This window comes from Neopsephotus bourkii, unplaced genomic scaffold (assembly GCF_033783945.1).
Source record: "Neopsephotus bourkii isolate Nb327-2 ecotype Australia unplaced genomic scaffold, CSIRO-AGI_Nbou_v1 NB_1373, whole genome shotgun sequence".
In the NCBI taxonomy this organism is placed as follows: domain Eukaryota; kingdom Metazoa; phylum Chordata; class Aves; order Psittaciformes; family Psittacidae; genus Neopsephotus; species Neopsephotus bourkii.
Window position 1 is genome coordinate 1,091,245 of NW_026901852.1, and position 21,018 is coordinate 1,112,262.

Consider the following 21,018-nt stretch of genomic DNA (forward strand, 5'->3'; position numbering starts at 1 on the left):
GAAGTGGCAGATAGGCTAAAAACCTGTAGAATTAATGCAAGATGTACTGCATTGTTAGGCATACTGAACAGCAGAGGTCTACATGCTGCATGGACTTTAACGTCAGGAATGTGTCCTCTTTTGTGCAGTTGACTTACCTTAGTTGTTTGTTACAAGTCCTCCTAGGGATTTTGGGTGTCATTATCATTATTAACCCCTTCATGAATTCCACAAATTTGACTGCATTTATGAATGGTTTTCATAAGCGATTGGCCAAGCAAAGTATGCTTTGGACATTTAATGGCTCCAGACCACCAAACCAAATCAAAATAACACAATTAAATGGACCTTAGGGTGCTGCAGTCTAACCTCTCCCTGATGAAGTGTTCATTAGTATGTCATTATTGCTATAGATCACAGAAAACAAGGAGAAGAAAAAACACCACAGGCTAAATACATTTTTCTAAACCAAGCAGAATGGTGACCCTCAGCTGAGGGAGACCCCACAACCTCTGGCCAGGCCAGGAGGAGCAGGAGCCAGTGGGTTTGAGTGGGCCAGTCAGGAAACTCTTCACCCCCAGAAGGAGTGGGGCTGACCAAGCCTTGACAAACACACACTACCCCAGATAATCTGCCTGGCAGCTCAGAAGCTTCCAGAAGGGAGGTGAGGCCTGCCAGTCTGTGAGGAGGGTGTGTTAAGGTGGGAACTGCTTTGGAAAGTGGGCTGCCACATGATAAATCTGCAGGGCGAGACCTGCTCATTTAGTGCAAAGGAAACCATATTTGCTCTTGTGAGCTGCCACAGCTCTCTGTGGAGCTGGAGGTTGCAGTGTGAAGGTTTTGGTTTCTGAAAGTGTTTCCTTCCTTATTGAAATCCAGTATCACAGAAACATAGAATGGTTTGGGTTGGAAGGGACCTTAAAGCTCATCTAGTTCTAACACCCTGCCGTGTGCTGGGACACTTTTCACGAGACCAGATTGCTCAGAGCTCCTGAGGGTTGGGACAGCCACAGCTTCTTTTTTCATTTGGGCAAGCTGTTCTGGTGTCGTACTACCCTCACAATGAAGAATTTCTTCCTTGTAACTAATCTAAAATGATTCTCTTCCAATTTAAAGCCATTACCCCTTACCACTACTTGCCCTTGTAAAAAGTCCCTCTCCAGATGAAGTCAAAGGAAGGACATGGTCTTCCACATGTCCTACCTGGAGTGTGAACCACTAGGTATTTCATCAGTGCTTCCAAGATCTGAAATGAATCCAAGTAGTGCAGTGTGCAACCAAGCTGATACTGCAAGTTGAACCTTGTGAGGAGAAATGGACTGCAGAGATCTGAGACTTCCCTGAAGTTGAGACTAGGTTCCCTAAGTGGCTGTGGCAGATAGCATGGTTTCTGGAACAGTGAAAATTAGAGCCTCCTTCCAGAGAAAACCACCTGTGGTTTTTCTGCCCTGTGTGAAGGGTGACGTGAACCTAACACCATGGCTTTCTGTATAAGAAGTGCCCTGTGCTAGGAAGACTCTTTATAGGATGCGTCCACTGACCTTACCTCATCTTTCTAGCTGTAGGAAAGCAAATAAACAATTAAAAAATAAAAAGTTAGGGAAAATTGTCAGATTTGACTCAGGCCTGTGACTGTATTGACTGTGTGCTGAATTTGGAATTGATGGAATACATGAAATACAACTAAGCATCTAATCAGTTTAATCCTCATGATTTACCAAGATTATAATTATATCTTTGTGTAGTTGTTTTTTTGTATGATGGATCTTCAGCTTTATTCTCTCTGTAATAGAGTCTAAACATAGACTGAAATAACCATAAACATTATCAGAAACAACAGTTTCGGTATGAAGAAGTAAATGCTATTGGCTTTTTGGAGGTTGCTTATCTGGGCATTCATACAGTCTGCTTGTTTCTTCTTTCTAATGTATACTGAATATTTAATGATACTTAGTACACACAGTGCTCCTCCACACGCTTATTTAAAAATGAGTAGTATTTCCTGAAGGTGCAGGAATGCAATAGCTGCATGAAAGGCTTTGTATTATATACTCTCCAAATAATGAAGCATGTTTTCCTAGACTGTAAGCAATTCAATTATTTTGTTTCTGAAATAAATTAAGTAAAGCTTACAGAGTCCAATCAGCCCTTGTTTCTAGGGAATTGTAGTTCAATTTCATTTTTAATTAGATTGAAGGTTGTGAATTTCTTAGCAGTGGTAAGCAAGATCTGGCAGTAAAACATGCACTCAATTTTTATTAAAAGTTCCTAAAATCTAGTGCAGGGAACTGGCAATATATCTGGCTTATGTTTAATTTTCCAAGTACCCTATTGTGAAAAAATCCATTTTTAAAAACTGCTGGTGTGTAACAAATTACTTTTCTTTGATAAAACTGTATAAAAGATGAGCAGACAGAAAACAGGAAAAAGTATGGAACAAAAGCATTCAGATCTTTGTAAACTTAGTACCACATTCAGGACCATGAAGTTAAAAATTTTGCTGTTCAAGGATTACCGGATTAAACCAAACTGCTTTTTGGTTTATAGACTGGGGAAGGGGAAGCCTCAAGAGTTTTTTCTTTAACTGCTATGGTTGTCCAGAGGCTAGTGCCTAGATTTCCAGACAAACTAGTAGACAATAAGCCGAATTGTGATTCAGCATTACACATGAATACTTGGAAACTCTCAATCCAGGTTCAGTTTTGCCAATTTATGGTAGCTCTAATTTATTGAGCGCTTTATTTCTTTAGTTGGTGTGAGTTTCTCTCAGATTTGCAGCATAGAAGCTGCTACTCTTCGTATGTATGCTGTGATTCCCAGTGCTGATTGCCTGTGTTGCATTTTTTTGGCTATCCTTTTTGTTTTGTGGCTATGTACTGTCTTACCCATGTTCAGACAACATTGCTAGACAAAAGACTGTGGCTTTTGAATGTATCATCGGTCACAGGAAATTTAAATGTGGCTCTGTTGCATCATTCTGTGCTATTGGAAATAATTTCCAGCAGCAATTCAGGCCAACATCACAAGAGCATGAGATCACGTGGGATATGTTAGAGCATGTTCTTTACTGTGAGGGCAGTGAGGCACTGGAACAGGTTGCTCAAAGAAGTGGTAAATGCTCCATCCCTGGCAGTGTTCAAGACCAGGTTGGACAGAATCTTGGGCAACATGGTTTACTGTGAGGAGTCCCTGCACATGGCAGGGGGGGTGGAACTAGATGATCTTAAGGTCTTTTCCAATCCTAACTATACCATGATTCTGTGTTGTTGTGTTGGGGGGGGGGGGGGGGTTTAAGTGTTGGTTTGCTCAGAGAATGAAAAGATTCAGCTCTACATATGGTAATGGGTAACTTGTATATGTGAGAGACAGGGGAAGTTTAGATTGGATATAAGGAAGAAGTTCTTTACTGTAAGGGTGGTGAGGCACTGGAATGGGTTGCCCAGGGAAGCTGTGAGCGCTCCCTCCCTGGCAGTGTTCAAGGCCAAGTTTGACAGAGCCTTGAGTGACATGGTTTAGTGGGAGGTGTCCCTGCCCATGGCAGGGGGGTTGGAACTAGATGATCTTAAGGTAATTTTGAGCCCTAACTATTCTATGATTCCATGTCTGTGGGAAGGCTGAATATGTATATCTCATTGCATGACATCTTAGTTGCTCCTCTTCCTACTGCAAGAGCAGTTCCGGAGGGTGGGAGAGTTGGAGGGGGTGGCTGAAGGGTTCCAAGGATTCCTTGTGGCCACATCTAGCCCGTAAAGGGATTGAACTAGTATGGAGATGTCATACTGCTTCAAGTTGGTGGACTAGGAACACTGAAGCCTGTCTTAGTTCCCTCTAGTAGTTTCTTTTTGAGATAGTCACACTACAGAAAAACAAGTTACCTTATTCTTTTACTTCTAAAATCAAATATTCATGAACCTTCCAAATCAGTTTTCTTGTGGTTAGTGCTAATTTAAAAGGCTGCTGCCCTTGAATAGTTCTTATCTGACAGAAGAATGTAGGTAAAAATACAACTGTTGGTAAATTTATGTACAAAGTAGCTCTTACAGCTCTTACCAGCATACAGCCCCATAACTCATATACAGATTTTTATGACTAACATTCTAAGGTTTCTTATCCTCCCTTCCTGCTTTTCCTCCTACATTCTGTAGGACATCCAATAAATAAAAGAGGAAAATCTCTTGTAAATCATTTTTAGATAAGTAAAGGAAAAAACTCCTGAAAATTTAAAATTGTGAACGACAGTTTCAATTCAGAATGTGATTAATAAAAATGTCTTGAAAAAATCTTAGGTATGCAAGTCAAACTCCTTCAACAAATAGATGCACTTCATATTACCATTTCTCTGATAATAAGTACACCAAAGTTTTAAGGTCTGGGCATGATGCAGAGCAAGTATTTATTTTTGTATTGTTTATATATATGGCATTGTGTGTCAGGAATAATTTGTTTAATTCCAGTGCAGTATGTTTTCCAACTTACTTTATAGGTCTTACTTTATAGGAATAGCCTGTCATTTATGAGATCACCTTTGTCTGCATTTCAAGCTTTCACAGTATCACAGTATCACAGTATGTTAGAGATTGGAAGGGACCTCAAAAGATCATCTAGTCCAATCCCCCTGCCGGAGCAGGAACACCTAGATAAGGTTACACAGGAACGTGTCCAGGCGGGTTTTGAATGTCTCCAAAGAAGGAGACTCCACAACCTCCCTGGGCAGCCTGTTCCAGTGTTCCGTCACCCTCACTGAGAAGAAGTTTCTTCTCAAGTTTAAGTGGAACCTCTTGTGTTCCAGTTTGTACCCATTTCCCCTTGTCCTATCATTGTTTGCCACTGAGAAGAGCCTGGCTCCATCCTCGTGACACTCCCCCTTTCTGAAACTTTATGCAGCTTAATCCTTTTCCCAGTTCTGTTTGTTCAATACAGCAATAGTGTCATTCCTTAGACAAGGAGAGTCTTAGAACTGAATAGGAAAGATGATTTATTTTCATCATCCCCATGTAGTGAGCGATTAAACTGGCTGTGTCCTCCATCTCTTTGACTGTCTTAATGCAACACCTTGAGGATTGATCAGCAGAAGCTAAAGCCTCTTCAGATAGAGTTTTGCCACAGAATTCTTCTGAACATTGTCCCCAGATTTAGAAGTATGATTAAACGTTAAGTACGGTATTAAAAAATTAAGCTGGAGCCAAAAGAGACCTCTGCCATCTTACTCGTTAAAAATATTCAACTTGGCAGAGTGGTAAAAATCTAGGTGTGATTTTTTTTTTCTGTCTTGAGTCTTGTTTGTGTTATCACTGCATCTTCCAAGTACTCTGTATTACAGTAAGTAATTGAGAGGACAGTGGCATCAGATTAAACTGCAGTATGCAAAGTCTTACTTTTCTACTCAAGCAGTTTCAGAATTAAAAAGATGTTGTGTCAGTGAGGTCTTCCAACTGTTTCAATGGCACTTTTCCCTTATTTTTGCATACTGCCAATTAGTAAAATGAGATGGGAGATCATTTCAGAGCATCATGATTTTAATTGGAACTTCAGTAGAAAAGAGCAATAATTAACTTGTAACCTATCCAGCTTGTAAAGATGTGTCTCAGATTAATAAACTATCTTTTGCATTTGGCACTATGAATTGAAAAACGCAGTTGTTAAAAGCTGGTTACTGTTGTTCGTCTGATTCATGTTGATCATTGCACTGAAGTGTAACAACAATAGAAGTTGCAACTTCTGTATTTTTATTAATATGTTTGATTTTAAACAGTAATATTGTAATAGGTAGATGCGTATATTTTTTCATATATCCTTGGTATATTTTCTTTCTTCCTCTGAAATACTGCTGAGTATATTGCATTGCTTGTTCTACTAATTATTTTTAATTCTTTAGTTTCGTTTGTTTTGTCTCAATGCCCATATGTATTATGACTTTGAATATAAAATTCTGCATGCATTTTTGGGTGGAAGGGACAGAGAAAAGGGGATGACAGTATACAGGCAGTCAACATATAAGTGAGAATATCAATTAAGTTTTTACTTTATGAATACATTACGGCCAGGTTTTACTGTGTTAGCACCTGCATGGACTTGTAATAAACAGTGCAGCTGTGAATCTGCATTTAGGAGAAGAGGAAGACTGTTTGCCATATTTTGCAACCACTTCCAAATATGGAAGAGGTCATATGCTAGAATAACACAATCCAGTATGAATTTTGCTGTACTGAGAGTAGCTGACACTTAAAGCCTTTATGGTCTAATGAACTGTGATGTCATTTATCCTAACACAGACATTGTGTAAAATATAATTTGGTTTTTTTTTTTTTTTTTATTTTGCCTTTTTTTTGGTTTTTTTTTAGATTTAATGGAACGTAAGGTGTGCACGCAACCCTGCTAAGCTTAAAAAAAAATCCATGCTTAAGCATTTTTGTGTCTGTAGCAAAAGCGTGTTTAATGTTTTTATGGTTCTATTACACACTTTGTCACTACAGACACACTTTTTTTCTTAAGCAACAGAATTGGTGATAGTAGAAGATAAATGCATACTTAATTTACCACTTTGGTGCCTTGGTATACCAAAGTCACCCCTCTCAAGAGCATCTAAATTCCTTTTCTGTCATTGTGACATTCAGTTGTGACTGAAATTTTCAGGTTTCTGTATAAATAAATTCGCAGAGGTTGTGTATATAATCTTCATGATGCTGACATCAGTCAGAAGCTCCTAGTGTATGGCATAATTGCTTTGATTCTGATTTACATAAGAGCCCCTTCTGCTATGTTGTGGTGGCACAGTAGAAGGGCCTTCAAAGACATGTGTGTAGTTTCAGTGAACAGCCTCATAGTTTCTATTCATGTCAGATCCTGTGTACAGGAATGATAACACACTTTCAGTAATGTGAGATACATGCATATGAATGTCTTCTGAAATTGAGAACCACATTTTGAGTCACTTTTGGCTTAAGAGAGAATGGTGTTCTACAGGGTTTTTTACAGTGTAGACTTTTAAATTACAGTAGCATACAGAAATACATTATAATGAGGTAAAAGAGAAATCTTAAATAGCATTTTGCACGTATTTTATATTATATTTATTCGTACATTTTGACCATTATCTAATAATTAAAAGTCTGAAGGTTTATGTAGTATAGTTGAAAACAGAATTAGATCTAATAAGAAAATGTCACTGAATTGATTTGAATTGAACCTAATATTGAGAAATAAAATATAACATGAAAGGAACCTATAGTAAAATGAAGAGATCTGTTTTTTTTTTTTTATTATTTTTTTTTTCTCCAGCACTACAGTTTGATTTTTCACGTATTGAAAAACTCTTGTTGATGTATATGCAAATTATGAAGTGCATCTGGAACTTAACTTTTCTAAACACAGTATAAGTGCTACTCACTTTGAACTTTCCATTATGACAAAGTCACTTATTATATAGCATTGTAAGATAATATGTCCTGTCCTGACCTGTGTTATCTTACATAATGTATTGTTCGATAAAATAGTGGGTTGTTTCATGGGTTAATGAGCAGATTTTTCACAGCTTTGGTTCTTGAGGTGGGATATCGTGGTGTATAATTTCTGGTCTAAGTTTCTGTATTATTTTCCATCTGTCTCTTCTGTCACAATTTCTTACACGTTTCCCCCCCCTCCCCCCTTGCATTAAGGGGTAAGCTCTCCAGATTTTATTAATGCCTTCTCTGTGTGGTGTTGCCAGATCTGCCTGTGTCTACTTAATATCCCATTTTCATTAAACTTGAATACGCTATTTCCTCCTGTGAAATAAGTCTTCTGAGCCGACTAATCAATGGTTCAATCATTACTGCAGATCAAGACACATAAATGCACAATCATAGTAAGCAGATTGAAGAAGTCTTAAAGAGGCAATATTTATCAGTAATGGGGCTGGTATTACAACCATTACATAGCCATTACAACTTTAGGGGAGGAACACAGGGCAGGAAGACTAAATGGCCTTCAGCAGAAGAGAGAGAGGAAGACATACAGTGATGCTGATACTGGAGTTCTCTGCACATGTAACACCAAGACTGATTGCAGAGAGGTTTCAGAAAGATGGACAACTTCCTAGACTGGAATAACAAGGTTCTCAAAAGGTTTGGCCATATTTTTGGGACCACTTGCAAAATAGTGGGAAGAATTGGTAATAATGATAAACTATTGTAATATGCAACTAGTATGTTGATATAATCCAGTTACCTGCATCATGTCTTTTTTTCTGATGTATTCATAATCATAGCTAACCATCACTTTTAGAAATATACTGTGTTGTGATGCACCACATTAGTTGATCACACATTGCTGCTTGATAAATCATTTGTCAACAGGACTATTACTGTGAATCAACTAAAGGAAGAGAAAAGATGTCATGCTCATTTAGTTGTCTTTAAGCCAATAGGGTCTTGCTGGATCAGAAAAGATTGGGTGTTACATAGAGAGAGTAGTTTAGTAACCCTTTCTTAGCTATTTTTGCATTCTTACATGCTGTAATCCAGATGAGACCGAAGTGTGAGGTGATTTTCTGATCCCTGCACAGGCAGTGACAGCTGAAACTAAAACCCAGATGTGGATCCCAGAAGCAGAACATCAGAGTAGTGCTGGGAGTCAGGTTTTATTTTCAGCTGGAAAGTGAGAATACTTCTTAAACAGCTACATGCTTCAGTGTGCATGTTCTCAATACTTCTGAGGCTCTGTGGTTAGCAGGTAACCACTCCCGTATACTCTCTGGATAAGAATGAAGCCTGATTACCTGATTGTTCTCTTGCTTTTTAATTTACCAGAAGTGCAAAGATAGTTTTAGCTGGGCAAAAGAGACCAGGGAAAAGATCTTCATCAAGGTAGACTTTGCTTTAAGCTGAAAGATAACAAGTAGAGCTGAAGTCCAGTATTTGCTACATTGCTTCTCTGGTTATAGCCAGTCACTTAAGGACAGGTCCTACACATTAAGCTGGAGTTTCAGAGACTGTAGTCACTTTGGTAGGTTTGTTCCTGTGTTCTGATCACTAACATAATCCCTCTGATGAAACAGTCATTCAGGTGCACACTAGCCTCAGATGACACAAATCATATTGAAGTCAGCTGTGAGAAATAGTGGCCCCTGCTTCTTGTTGCTCCTTTTTCCCAGTAAAGAGTCATGCTCAACTTCTGTTTTTTGGATCTAATACCTGTAAGCCAACAGGTCTGTGGCCAAAGCCCAACAGTGAAGTTTGGCTCAAATGCGGAGTACAGACCTGCTCTCTGTTAGCTGTGTGCTGGTTCAAAAGAGAACACATTTCCTTTGCCATATTCAGGGATGGTGCAGTTAAAATAGAGAAGTAGCTTTGAATTTTCCTGTTAGAGCAAATCCATGTTCTTCAGTCCACTGCAGTATGCCTGTATGAAGAACTGGTTTTGTTTTCTCTTTCAGATCAGTTACTTTGTCCAGTAGCTTGAATGTGTTATTAGGGTTTTAATGTATCTGAAGCTATGGATGTCATAGTTATTGCCCTTTCCATTCAAGTAATACCTTATTATATAGGAACCTCCCCAGGTAAAATAGAGGCTTCCAAAAATACTAGTCACTCCTTAAAATAAAAGTGTGTGTTTTCACTGTTTCAGCCACATCCTATTTAAAAGGCAATTTAGTGGTGCCATACGGTGTGTAGAATTTAAAAGGCTAATTGGCCGTGGTTACATGACAGAGCCATTGGTAAAGGAGCAAGTGTCTTGGATTAAACATCCAGAATGTTTTATAGGATGATTTAATATACTGAATTGAAAGTGTTGCTGGTTTTTAAGTGACTCTAAAGCCTGAGTGTTTAAACAACCATAAACAATGAAAGAGTTAACAATGGGCACCAGCATTAGTTTTCTTGTCAAGGGTTCTGGTATTTCCATTTTAGTCTGAGATGTTTGCCTTTGGGAGGGGGAGGAGGCATACACCCAAAAGCAGAAGGAGCAGATTCCGCTTTTCATTGGTCCTACAGTCTAAAATAATCCATTAATAGATGTGTACCAGTTTACCTGAAGGACTTAATCTAGAATCTTAAGCCATATTTTTATTATGCTTTTTATTATATATATATATTTATATATATTATATATATATATTAATATATAATTATATATACTCTATATATATTTATTACACATATTTATTATAGATATATTGCTAAGATTCTTTGTGCTAGGGCACTTTATGGATGTTGTGTTGACTTAAGGTGAAAATGGAAGCAACTACTCATTTATTGTTGGCATAGTTGTGATGTCACTGTTGGAAAGTTAAAAAGCAGTAATTATAGCTGAAATCAGAAAGCAGGTTTATAATTTTACATGCACAGCACAACTTCTTACTAAAGATTGTAGCCATGGTAGCACTGGGTGCTGCACTTTGTGAATAACAACAGTGTACTTACCTTCTTTCAGAGAAATAGAGGAATTCAATAGTGGTTTTTGTTAAGTACAAAGTTTTTTAAACTCTCTTCACAAAAGAAGACCACATCTGTGTTTCTTTTCTATGCTATTAAATAAGACTAGAGATGCATAAAAAGATACCGGATATGGATGCAGAAAAAGAAATACAATTGTTACTTTAAATCCTGACTGTTGAATCATTTACCTAGGATCCTATAGCGTCCCCATCCCTTTTATTGTGCATAGCTGAATATGAACATGAATTGGAAACAGAACCAAACAATATTAAGCAAACTTACCATTATAAAATTGTTATTCCTGCATTACATTTAAGGTCTGTAATACACTGTTAACCTTTTCCATTTTTAAACGTCCGTGCTAATCATGTTCTCTGTCTGCACACATATTCATCTGAACAGAGTTCTCTCAAAGGGACTGTCCCTTTTCATCTAGGAATTGCTTGTTTGAATATGTAAGATTACACAAGTGATTCACAGGTTCACTTGCATCTGTTTATCTGAATTCAGACTAGTGTCAAACTCTTGGCAAATCACTGTATTAGGTATATATTCCTGTAATTTCCATGCTTGTAAAGCCAGGAAGAACTATGCATAAACATTCCTTAAACTCAACAGCTAGGAGATAAATTGAAAACACATATACACACAGAAAAAAAATGAAGGGTCTAAAAGACAGAAGGAAAAGGATGATTGTAAGTCGATACCGGGGGTATAGTAACAACTTCTTGGGTTCGTACAGAATCAGAGTTGTGTCGTTCAGAAACATCATATACTTGTAATCATTCCTCAGACCATTTGGAGCCATTTGGAAAGTCATAAGTAGAGTATACTAAATAGTAAGATAATCCTAAAATACCAGAATTACTTCTGTCTGAAAATTAATCTAGTTTTCTGGCATAGTTGTTGTCCTCAGTCAATTCCAAGTATGCAGAGCATTATATAGAAAGGTCTTCTCATTTTACAGGAGTATTTGCCACATTGCAATTTCATAGAATCATAGAATGGTTAGGGTTGGAAAGGACCTTAAGATCATCAAGCTCCAACCCCCCTGCCATGGGCAGGGACATCTTCTGATTCGGTATCAACTCCCCTTACTTTTCAGTCATCTATGAAAGGGAAAACCTGAGGTTTTCCAAACAAAACTGATCTGTAGGCTGCTGCAAGTCAGGGTGCTTAGATACTTTTGTCCTTGACTTGAGGGGCATTTGCCTGATTTGCACCCCAATCTATAAATTTTTGGAAAGGCTAAGTGCCATTATCAATTCAAGCTGCGATGTTCTAATGAGACAGAAAAAAAGCTGTCTGTCTGACAGGAAGCAGAGTCCAGGGTTGGGTAAGCTGGACTCCTGATTTTTTTGTTTGTTTCTTTGTGGATTTCTGTTTCTTTGTTTCATGTTTGGGTGGGGAGTTTTTTTGGGGGGTGTTGTTTGTTGTTTTGGGGGGGGTCTTGTTTTTTTCTTTGGCTTGTTTTGGGGGGGTTGAATCTCTAAATTCCTTTTGTTTTCTCTGTTAACTGAAGAGTGGGTGTGCCAGAAATCCTGTGCAAGGCTGAGGCCAGTGTGTGCAAACACCTAGTATGTGCTATACACCCTTAGCGATGTCCCTGAAGAGGTAAAGTATGCAGGAATGCCATACTGCTAATAATATGGGAAATATGGAAGATCTGCTTAAGTTGTTGTAGTGAGATTAGATTCAAAAGTAAAACATTTTCAAGCCACTATTTAAATCACATGAAAATATGTTAGGGTTGTGTTTCTAGCAAGTGTCTAATGAGTAGAGAGAAGGGTGACTCCCTTCATACCTTTTTGTGTACACTGCTGAATCATGGTCAGTACCTCATCTGAATAAAATTTCCAACACGCTAGCCTCATCTGACTATTAAAAGAAGTGAAGATGGAATAGTTGCAAATCTGAAATGCAGCTGCAGCATTAGCACTGTATAGCATAGATGTAGTGTAAGTGATATGTTAGATAAGTAAGAGTTCCTTCTGTCATTAGGCTTGAAAGTAGCTTTTGACATGAATTGGGAATCACGACTTTGCAATAGTTTTTTGGTGGTTTGATTTTTGTCTTTTCAAGAATAGCTGCTGGTTTCATATTATAAGCAGTTTGGAGCTGTGTCTGTCTATTCAGTTTGTACAGAACATGGCATGGCAAGCGCCTGAGGTATAATAAAATCTCTGTCTCAACAGTAATTAAATATTATGTTCTGACATTGTTTTTGTTAATAGACACCTATGTCGGTTTTTTCCTCAGCTTTCTCTGTTAGAAGATGCAGGGTTTGGTGGTGTTCTTCTTTACGTTGATCCTTGTGACTTACCAAAGACTACAGATCTTGCTGATAAAGCATTTATGGTTTCCTTGAATGCTGGAGGAGATCCATCAACACCTGGTTATGCCAGTATTGGTAAGTACTGTTCAGGGCACATTCAGTTAATGGATATTTTAATTCTATGTAGATTGTAAGTATGGGAGATGAAACACTAAACCACATCCTGTCTGAAATAGAAACTCTGGATAAGGGAACACCATTTAATGCAGTGTGGCTCAAACTTTGGAATCTAGTCTCAAAGGTCATTTTTCTCTAAATTCTTGGCACAAAGTTTGCACTTTATTTGTCGCTTTTTTTACTCACACACTGAACCATTATTCCTGCCTGTTTATTATTGCCCATTGAGGGAAAAAAAAAAAAAAGTGAATTACTAATCTAGTGGTTTCTGAGCAGATTCCAGGGGATATGTCCCTCCTGAAATAAGCACTTCTCATTCTGTCTTCCACTTTCATGGTATAGGTAATAGAAACTTCTGGTGAATAGTTGCAAGTACAATGTAGTCAGACATTTATATTTGAAAGGATTTAAGAAAAAAGTAGTGTTTATAGTATCTGTGTGCAGTTAGCAGTTTAACAGGATATGTTTATTTAGCCTTGTCTGAGTTCTGCCTTGGTAGACTTGCTTATCAGTTATGCTTATCTAAATACATGTATTTTTGAAGTATGGGAAATAAGAATGGTTTTTAAGGACTTACGTAATCCTTTATAATCTTATGCTTGGTGGTTTTCTTTTGGGGTGGGGGGGTGTTGCTGTTGGTTGTTTTTTCTTTTAATGCAGTGTTATCAATAAACAGAAGCAGCAGCATATTTGACTTGTATGCACTATTTAAATCCACATTCTGGCAGTTCACTGAATATGTGTTCTTTGCTGCCTTTTCAGCTTTACAGCCCTTTTTACTATCTAACCATTTTGAAATGTATTAAGCAGCAGTCTGAGTTTGTGACAAGGCTTCATCAAGAATATTTTGTCCAGTTACTAGCTCAGATATCTAAAGTCTGACTTGAATTGGCACTAAATCAACTGAGGCAGTGCTGATATATACTTCATGACTAGAATGACAGAAAATAGAAATATTAGCCTGGTTGTCAAAGAAGGGTGTTAGCTATTCACAGCATGAATGCCTTGACAGCACAGTGGGAAAGAAATTGCACATTTTCTCAGTGTCTCAGTGTACCTGACCCAGTGTTCTTAAAAGTGCCCTGGGAGCTACAGAGGTAAATATAACACTCTTGAAGCTTTATTCTTGCTCATTTCATGGAGCTGTTTGAAAAACAGTTTGCCGCTTATCTGTCTGGCTGACTCCTTAATGGTTTATTTACCCTACATGGAAAGTGAATCTAATTAAAGCAGATACACCAACATGAAGATGCCACTTCAATGTCTAAACCTCATGCATTGTTTTTTTGTCAGTAAATGATCTAATCAGCAATGTGCATTCTAATCTCCAGTCTGAGATAATGGTGATCTAAGTACATTGGTGGTTTCTACTAGAACCGTTAGTGTGGCTTTTCTGTGGCTTTAAATCTCTGACCATTCATAAACAGGAAAAAGCTATCTTATTTCTAAAATAGCTTATATTTTGATCATAGACTGCAGTAATGAGCTGGAAAGAGCCAAGGGAATGCTTGAGGAAGCTTTTTTCTTTTTTTTTTGTTTTTTGATTCTGTAACTGGCAAGCAGATCAGATGGAAGTATAATATCTGTGTTTCCGGTGATGGTTTTCTTTTCTGGATACTATGAATCAATTTGGTTAGAGGTAGCTGATACCTGGCACAAATACAAATACATCTGGAGCGCAGACTTTTGCCTGAGGAATGCACTTGCATGTGAGGTAGTTAAACTCACTACATGTACAATAAAAGTGCCAGATACGCAGGATAGCCCATGTCACTTTGATTCATAAAGTATAGCATGCACTACAAAGGATTTTATTGGAAGCTCTTACTTAAGCTATTGGCATATCTTTGATACGATCTGCACATCACGTCTTGCCAGAAGTGTTACAACTACAGTCTAAGAGACTGCTCCTACCCCCATTCTCCCTTTTACTACAAAATTCCTAGTAAGATGCATGATCCACAGTTAGTCTTGTGCTAGGCGTATAAGAGGTAGGAAACTTGTATTTTCCCACTTCTGCCTGTTTCTCACATTCTTTTAGTCTGGAAAAAAAAAATTATCTGTGATGTCAGAATATTGTCCTGCTTCAGGTTTTTTCCTAGGGGGAAAAAAAAAAATCTTCAGGAAATACCATTTACAGATCTCTCCTCAAAGTTGAGAAAATTTTCAGTTGGGGTTTACGTAATAGTTTAGAGGGAACTGTAGAGTTCTCATGAGGTTTTAACTCAGATTTTCTGTTTTATGAAGGTTAAATGATGTGCTTTTGCAAACTATTTTATAATGTAAGGAAATAGCTTGAGGGGATGGGCTTGAGTTGCCTACTACCTATGAGTGGAATGATTTTTATTTTTTTCATCTCTGCTTAAAAAATGGAAACAGAAAAGTTTAGAGGAATAGCATAAAATATGAATAAGTTCCCCCTGTACTTTTGGGGTTTTTTTCCCCTTCCATTTTTTAATGCTGCGCTACCATTGTATGGCAAACACAGACTGCTCCATTGCTAGGCTTCAGAGCCAATTTAAATCAAATTTGTTTCCCCACAAGAAATGGCCCAATAAACAAAATTATGGGTACTACTTCCTTGTTGATCCTAGTATGTAAATAGGATAGTGGCATACTATGTCCCAGTAAACAAAAATATGGGTACAAGTTATTTGTTGATCCTAATATGTAAATAAGATAGTGGCATTGTGATAAGCATTAAGAACTCTGCCCCTGAGATAAGGCACGTCATAAGAATCCCTGTCTGTGCAGTGGTAGAATAGATTTTTTTTCATGAAGAATTCAGGCAGCATTGTAGAAAATACTGTGAGCTTAAAAATGCCGAAATACGACATCTGTAAAATACAACCTTATGCTATCAGCTGGAGCTTCAAGTGTAATGTTGTTTTAGAGAATTGTTACACAGAGATTATAACAGCAAGGCAAAGCGATATATTTGGAAGTGGTTCATATTCAGATCATTGTTAACAGCTAGTCATATGAGCCATAGTCTGGGGATTTGGGGGAAAAATCATTAGTACAGGGGAAATGCAGTGTCCCTAGAATTATCAGTAGTGAATGCCATTCAGGCAGCGCAATTGATGTGAGCATTCATCAAACATTGATAATATTAGTTGATTTCAGAGGAAGTGACAAGGAAGATGAGTGTTGAGCCACTGCAGACCACTGCTGAGCCCATCAGTGAAGGTGGTGCCTCTGTGAAAACATTGAAGAAAGGACAAGAATTTGGTGCAGGCAGGGGAGTGAGACTGAGTCTGCAAAAAGGCAGCATGAAAGTGCTGGTTTAATCTTTTGGAGATCATTTCTCACTATCCAAATCAGCTTTAATTGGCAATAGCTGACAGTGGTTTCCCCATGATGGCAACTGTTAAGTGATCTCCCTGTCTTTATCTTGACCGATAAGCTTTTCAATATTATTTCCACCCCTTGTCCTGTTGAGTAGGAGTGAGAGTGCTGCTGAGGTAGGTGTCTAGAAGCTGACCAAGGTTAATCCACCACACTGCGTACTCCATACTTAAAAACAAAATTACCGGAAAGATTTAAGAACACCAAATATGCATCATAAAAAGCCCATGGCATTTATCTCTTTAGTCATGTGTCATACTTTAATTGAGCTTAGCCAGTTCTTCTCTTGTGAACACAGGGAACTACTGCTAGCACTCGGAATACAGGTGAGTACGTGCTGTGAAATGTAAGCCTACTTTAGTTTTAGCCACTCCTGTGATTCTCTATGTTCTGTGCGTCCTGCCTTGTATCTGAGTTTCTCTTTACTGTCCTTTACTCCTCTGAAGCAACCGGCTGAGCAGAAATGTTGTCTAGCAATTTTAACCATGCATATGCAACATGTTCTAAAATGTTTTGTTATAAATCATCATGACTTTTTACAAGATGTCCTCAGCCCTGGTTTGTCTGTTCTTTTAAATAACAAAGCACAGTTACAAAGATGTTTTTTCTATGCTTGCCTTTGCAGCTGTGGATCCTGGGATTTTTTATTTAAAAAAAAAAAAAAAAAAATTGTGTTTACTTTCTTCTAATAACATGAATGAAATACATGGGTAACTTGGTGTAAAATAACTGTCTATATTCAGGCTTCTGGGTGGGTTATTTTGTTTTGGTTTATTTACCTAAAGAGCAGATGAAAGCTGGGGACAAAGAAAAGCTTACAGTGCCATAGTTTAATTTAGAGGTGTGTTTTACATGTGCATATATGTTTTACATGTATTCTTGATTATGTCATAATTAAAAAATAAAATTATTTTAGTGGTTGCTGTGTCATTGCCAACTACACTGCTCTATCTGACTTACTGCGTTATTTGCTATATGAAAAAAAAAACAACCAAAAAACTGTGCTAATGCAATAGAGACGTAAACCTTTGAAAAAACTGGCTTTTAAATAGTGAGCACAGTATGCAGTAATTTCAGGAGATTTTCAATAATACTGCTAGCACTGAGGGTTCAAAAGGTATTTGAATCCATGATCTGCCTCTTCAGATTTCACAGGATACCATAAAGCAACTAAATTTATATTGAAGTACCAAATTACATGCTTTAACTGTATTTAAAACCAAGAAGTTGTACTTCCAAGGTATTTTGGGCTCACAGGTTTGAGTGTGGGGACCTCGGGATGCTGGGGACACACACAACAAATTTGTATTGAAAATGCAGTGATTTTATCAATTTCACTATTAAAAGAGGAGCATAAAAGTTACTGCCAATGGTACTGCAATAGCTTGCTAGCAACGTTTGTATCATTTGCCTCTTGAAATGTCATACTGAACCATATGGTCAAAACTTTTCTCAGTTTCAACAAGAAAATAATAAAAATTGAGTTTAAAGAGTAGTGGAATGTACACGTGGTAAAATATTTGAGAAACAACAAACAGATGCTTCCTATGCTGCAGAATCAGCTCCATGGAAAGCATACTGCCTAAATACTTCCTGACACTTCAGAAGTTGAAGAGGTCTTCTCCGTATTTTTGACCTTTCAAACTAAATAGCCTTGTCGCCCTACAGAACATTTTCCGATGAAGCCAAGCCCCTTTGTCCCTCATCCAGCAAAAATAGCATTTCAAATGGTGTCTGGATTAAATTTTTAAAGCTACTCAACTTGCAAGTGAGTTTAGCATATGTAAATCTTCTGTGCAGTCATGTGTGAAAATAATCCTGCCCTAGCTTTAGTGACATGATCAATGTATTTGTGAAATTAACTAATTTATTATGTGCTAACATAAAAGCAAATATCACTGGCAGTAAGGCTAGCTGGTGTATTGGTATCTGCTACTACAAAAGCATGGGTGCCTGCAGAATCTAGCTAAAATCAGCTGTCTTTGCATAGGCTGAGAATCCAGGACAGGTGCTGCTTTTGTGACATCAGGAGGTGTTGTGAGAACTCCCTTACACAACTCCTGGTTGTATATGGGAATGGTATTAAGAAGCAGGTGAGACCCAAGACAGGATATCAAGGAAATATTTTACTAGATTTATGTGAACGGTAGAGGAAGGGATTGCTTTTGTTTGCAAGGTAGAGAGGTGAATAGTTGTGCATTTGCTCACATAGTAATATATAATGATCCATTTTAGGAACCAGCTAAACTCTGAGCTGTTAGCTAGAGACCAATTTTATGGACCACTTGTTGTGTTGCCAGTCATTTGCTACTTAATGCACATTGCTGTGGTTTCTTCTAATCCTGTATCTTTCATAGCCCTTTCCAGTGGCTTCATTGTGCTGTTTTCTTTCAGAACCCAATTACACTGATGTTATTTGAGATTTTTTCGTACAGCAGTGTCTAGCAGGTAGGCAGGAAAGTTTAGCAGTATTTGTTCATGAAGTCTGAGTTTATAGCAAAAGCATGCATAGAAATAGCAAGCCAACACAATCACTTTCAGGTTTCTGCTGACTGCAGCCTATAAGCACATTTCTTTGTTCACTGCAATTGAAACTTGCTTTAGACCGATGTCAAATCAGTGATGACACCTCCCCTTGTCAGGCAAGCAACAGTGGTATTGCTGGTGTTTGGGGGTCCAGAAAGGGCTTAGAACAATAGGTGTGGTAACCTTTTGAGTGGACTTTTTTTTGAGAGCTCCAAAACGCTGGTTATAGAATTACAGTAAAATCACCACAGTGTCCTACGCCTGTTTTCCTGTATTTCTAGTACTTGAGTCAGCATTTTCATTTCAGGTTATATATTATACTTGTAAAAATTTGAAAGTTTCTATCTTAAAATGACTGTTCAGGCAGCTTAGATTCGAAACTGGCTGTTAATTTTTCAGTGAAGAGTTAAATTTGTTTAGAAGAAATTCCTGCAGGCAGAGTATGTTTGTGAATTTAGGCCAAATTTAGCGTTTAGTTTTGTATACAGAAAGGGCATTTTCAAAAGCCATTAATTTATTTTTTAATTTTTTAAAAAATTAAATTTTTTCCTTTGAAAGTTGGTGAAATATAGGCAAGAGACAGAAAGGTTAAGTAACTGAACATTTTGAAAATAATGGGCCCAATTCACTATTAGTTGTGCTTTTTTCCTAATTTATTTTGGGCAAAGCAAATACCTGTTTTGGAGATGACTGTTTTACTCTAGTGTACTGCTAATATGATGGCTCAAAGGCAGGCATTTCTGGTAGATGGTTTTAGATAGTTAGTTAAGATGTAATTGCCAGAAATATAGGTATCTCAAAGTACAAATTCTGGTTATTTTCAGAAATAATTTTGGCCACATGGAAGCTAAAGGAAAAAATGTCCAAAACAGAATGATTGTAAAACAGTTTAGGTACCTCTCACAGGAAGATAAAGTGGATAACAGCTATACATGTATATATAAAGGAATTGTGTTTAGTAATAAAGTTTGGTTAACCTTCCTATATATTTGTGCATGTATGCAATACAGTGGTATCTTATACTCCTAGCACTCCTGTGCACAAGTTGGGATACTACAATGTGACTCTCCCATATTGCAGAGATAACACCTGCAAGTGCACCTGCGTAGTATCAAAAGAACCATAAAGTCAGCTGGCTGGTTGTTTAAGCAATTAAAGATGTAATTAGTTTTATAATTGAATTTTTTCTAGTGCAGTTTGAGTACTGAAAGCCAAAATAAGCCAAACCATCTTTAATTCAACTTCATCTCTGTTCCAGCCCACTGCTTACCATTTTCAGCAGCTGCATAAAAAAGATAATAGTACCTCTTCCTACTTTCAGACATGTAGAAACTCCCCTAGCTGAAAACCTAATCATCTTAAAATGGAGATGTGGAAAATACTTTTTCATTACATAAATGTGTACTATCATATTATATAGTACTGTTCTGGAGAACACATAAAGACATAAGTAATTCATCACATTTTGGGCTTGGCCAATTTTCAGAAACATTTTGCTTATACTTTTCAGAGTTTTTTTAAAACTTGCACTGTTTTCCTTCCCTTCAGAAACAGAACACTCTGCCTAGGGGGACTTGGGTGGGGCGGGAGGAGCAGTGGGGAAGCTGTTATGATGGGTTAGTTGGTTAGCTAAGGACATGAGTGGTAAAGTAAGCTTATGAGACAGTGGATTAACCGTATATACACATTAACTGTGGTAAAAGATATCTAAACATATGGGGGGGGGGGTGATTTCAGTGACAGTGTGCTCCAGAACATGGTGTGTTATGGAGTGGGTGATCAGAGCTCTGATACTGATGTCATTAAAGGGGTCACAGCCCTTTGCACAGGAGAAAAGAATTGCAGAATAGTTGAGCTTAGAAGGGACCTGTGGAGATCGGCTGAAGAATAAGCTGCCTGCTCAAAGCAGAGTCAGCTAGAGCAGGTTACCTGGGACATTGTCCAGCTGGGTTCTGAGCATCTGCAAGCATGCACCAAAACCTCTCTAGGCAACCTCTTCTAATGCTTGACCGCCCTTACATAAAATACCTTTCCTTATGCATAAGGCAGAATTTTCTGTAGTTCAGTTTGTGCCTCCGGGTGTTGTTTCACCAGTGCTGAGGGGAAGGATTGCCTCCCTTTACCTGCTGACCGTCCTCTTCCTGATGCATGACAGGATGCTATTGGCCACCTTTGCTGCCAGGACACTGTAGGCTCATGCTTGACTTATTCACCAGGACCCATAGATCATTTTCTGTCTTGTTGCATTCTAGTCAGTTGTCCCCCAAAAGGCCACTGGTGCATGGCTTATTCCTTCCC

The 21,018-nt window shown here is 37.9% G+C and overlaps 1 protein-coding gene across 5 annotated transcripts in view; it reads left to right on the plus strand.

The window, feature by feature from the left end:
- NAALADL2 (N-acetylated alpha-linked acidic dipeptidase like 2) overlaps nt 1–21,018 on the plus strand; it is a 358,350-nt gene that overhangs the window by 180,645 nt on the left and 156,687 nt on the right. For all 5 annotated transcript variants that reach the window (XM_061367075.1, XM_061367074.1, XM_061367076.1 and 2 more), the window contains exon 5: nt 12,654–12,804. In XM_061367075.1, coding sequence (XP_061223059.1) covers nt 12,654–12,804 — 151 coding nt within the window. The remainder of the gene's footprint in view (nt 1–12,653; nt 12,805–21,018) is intronic.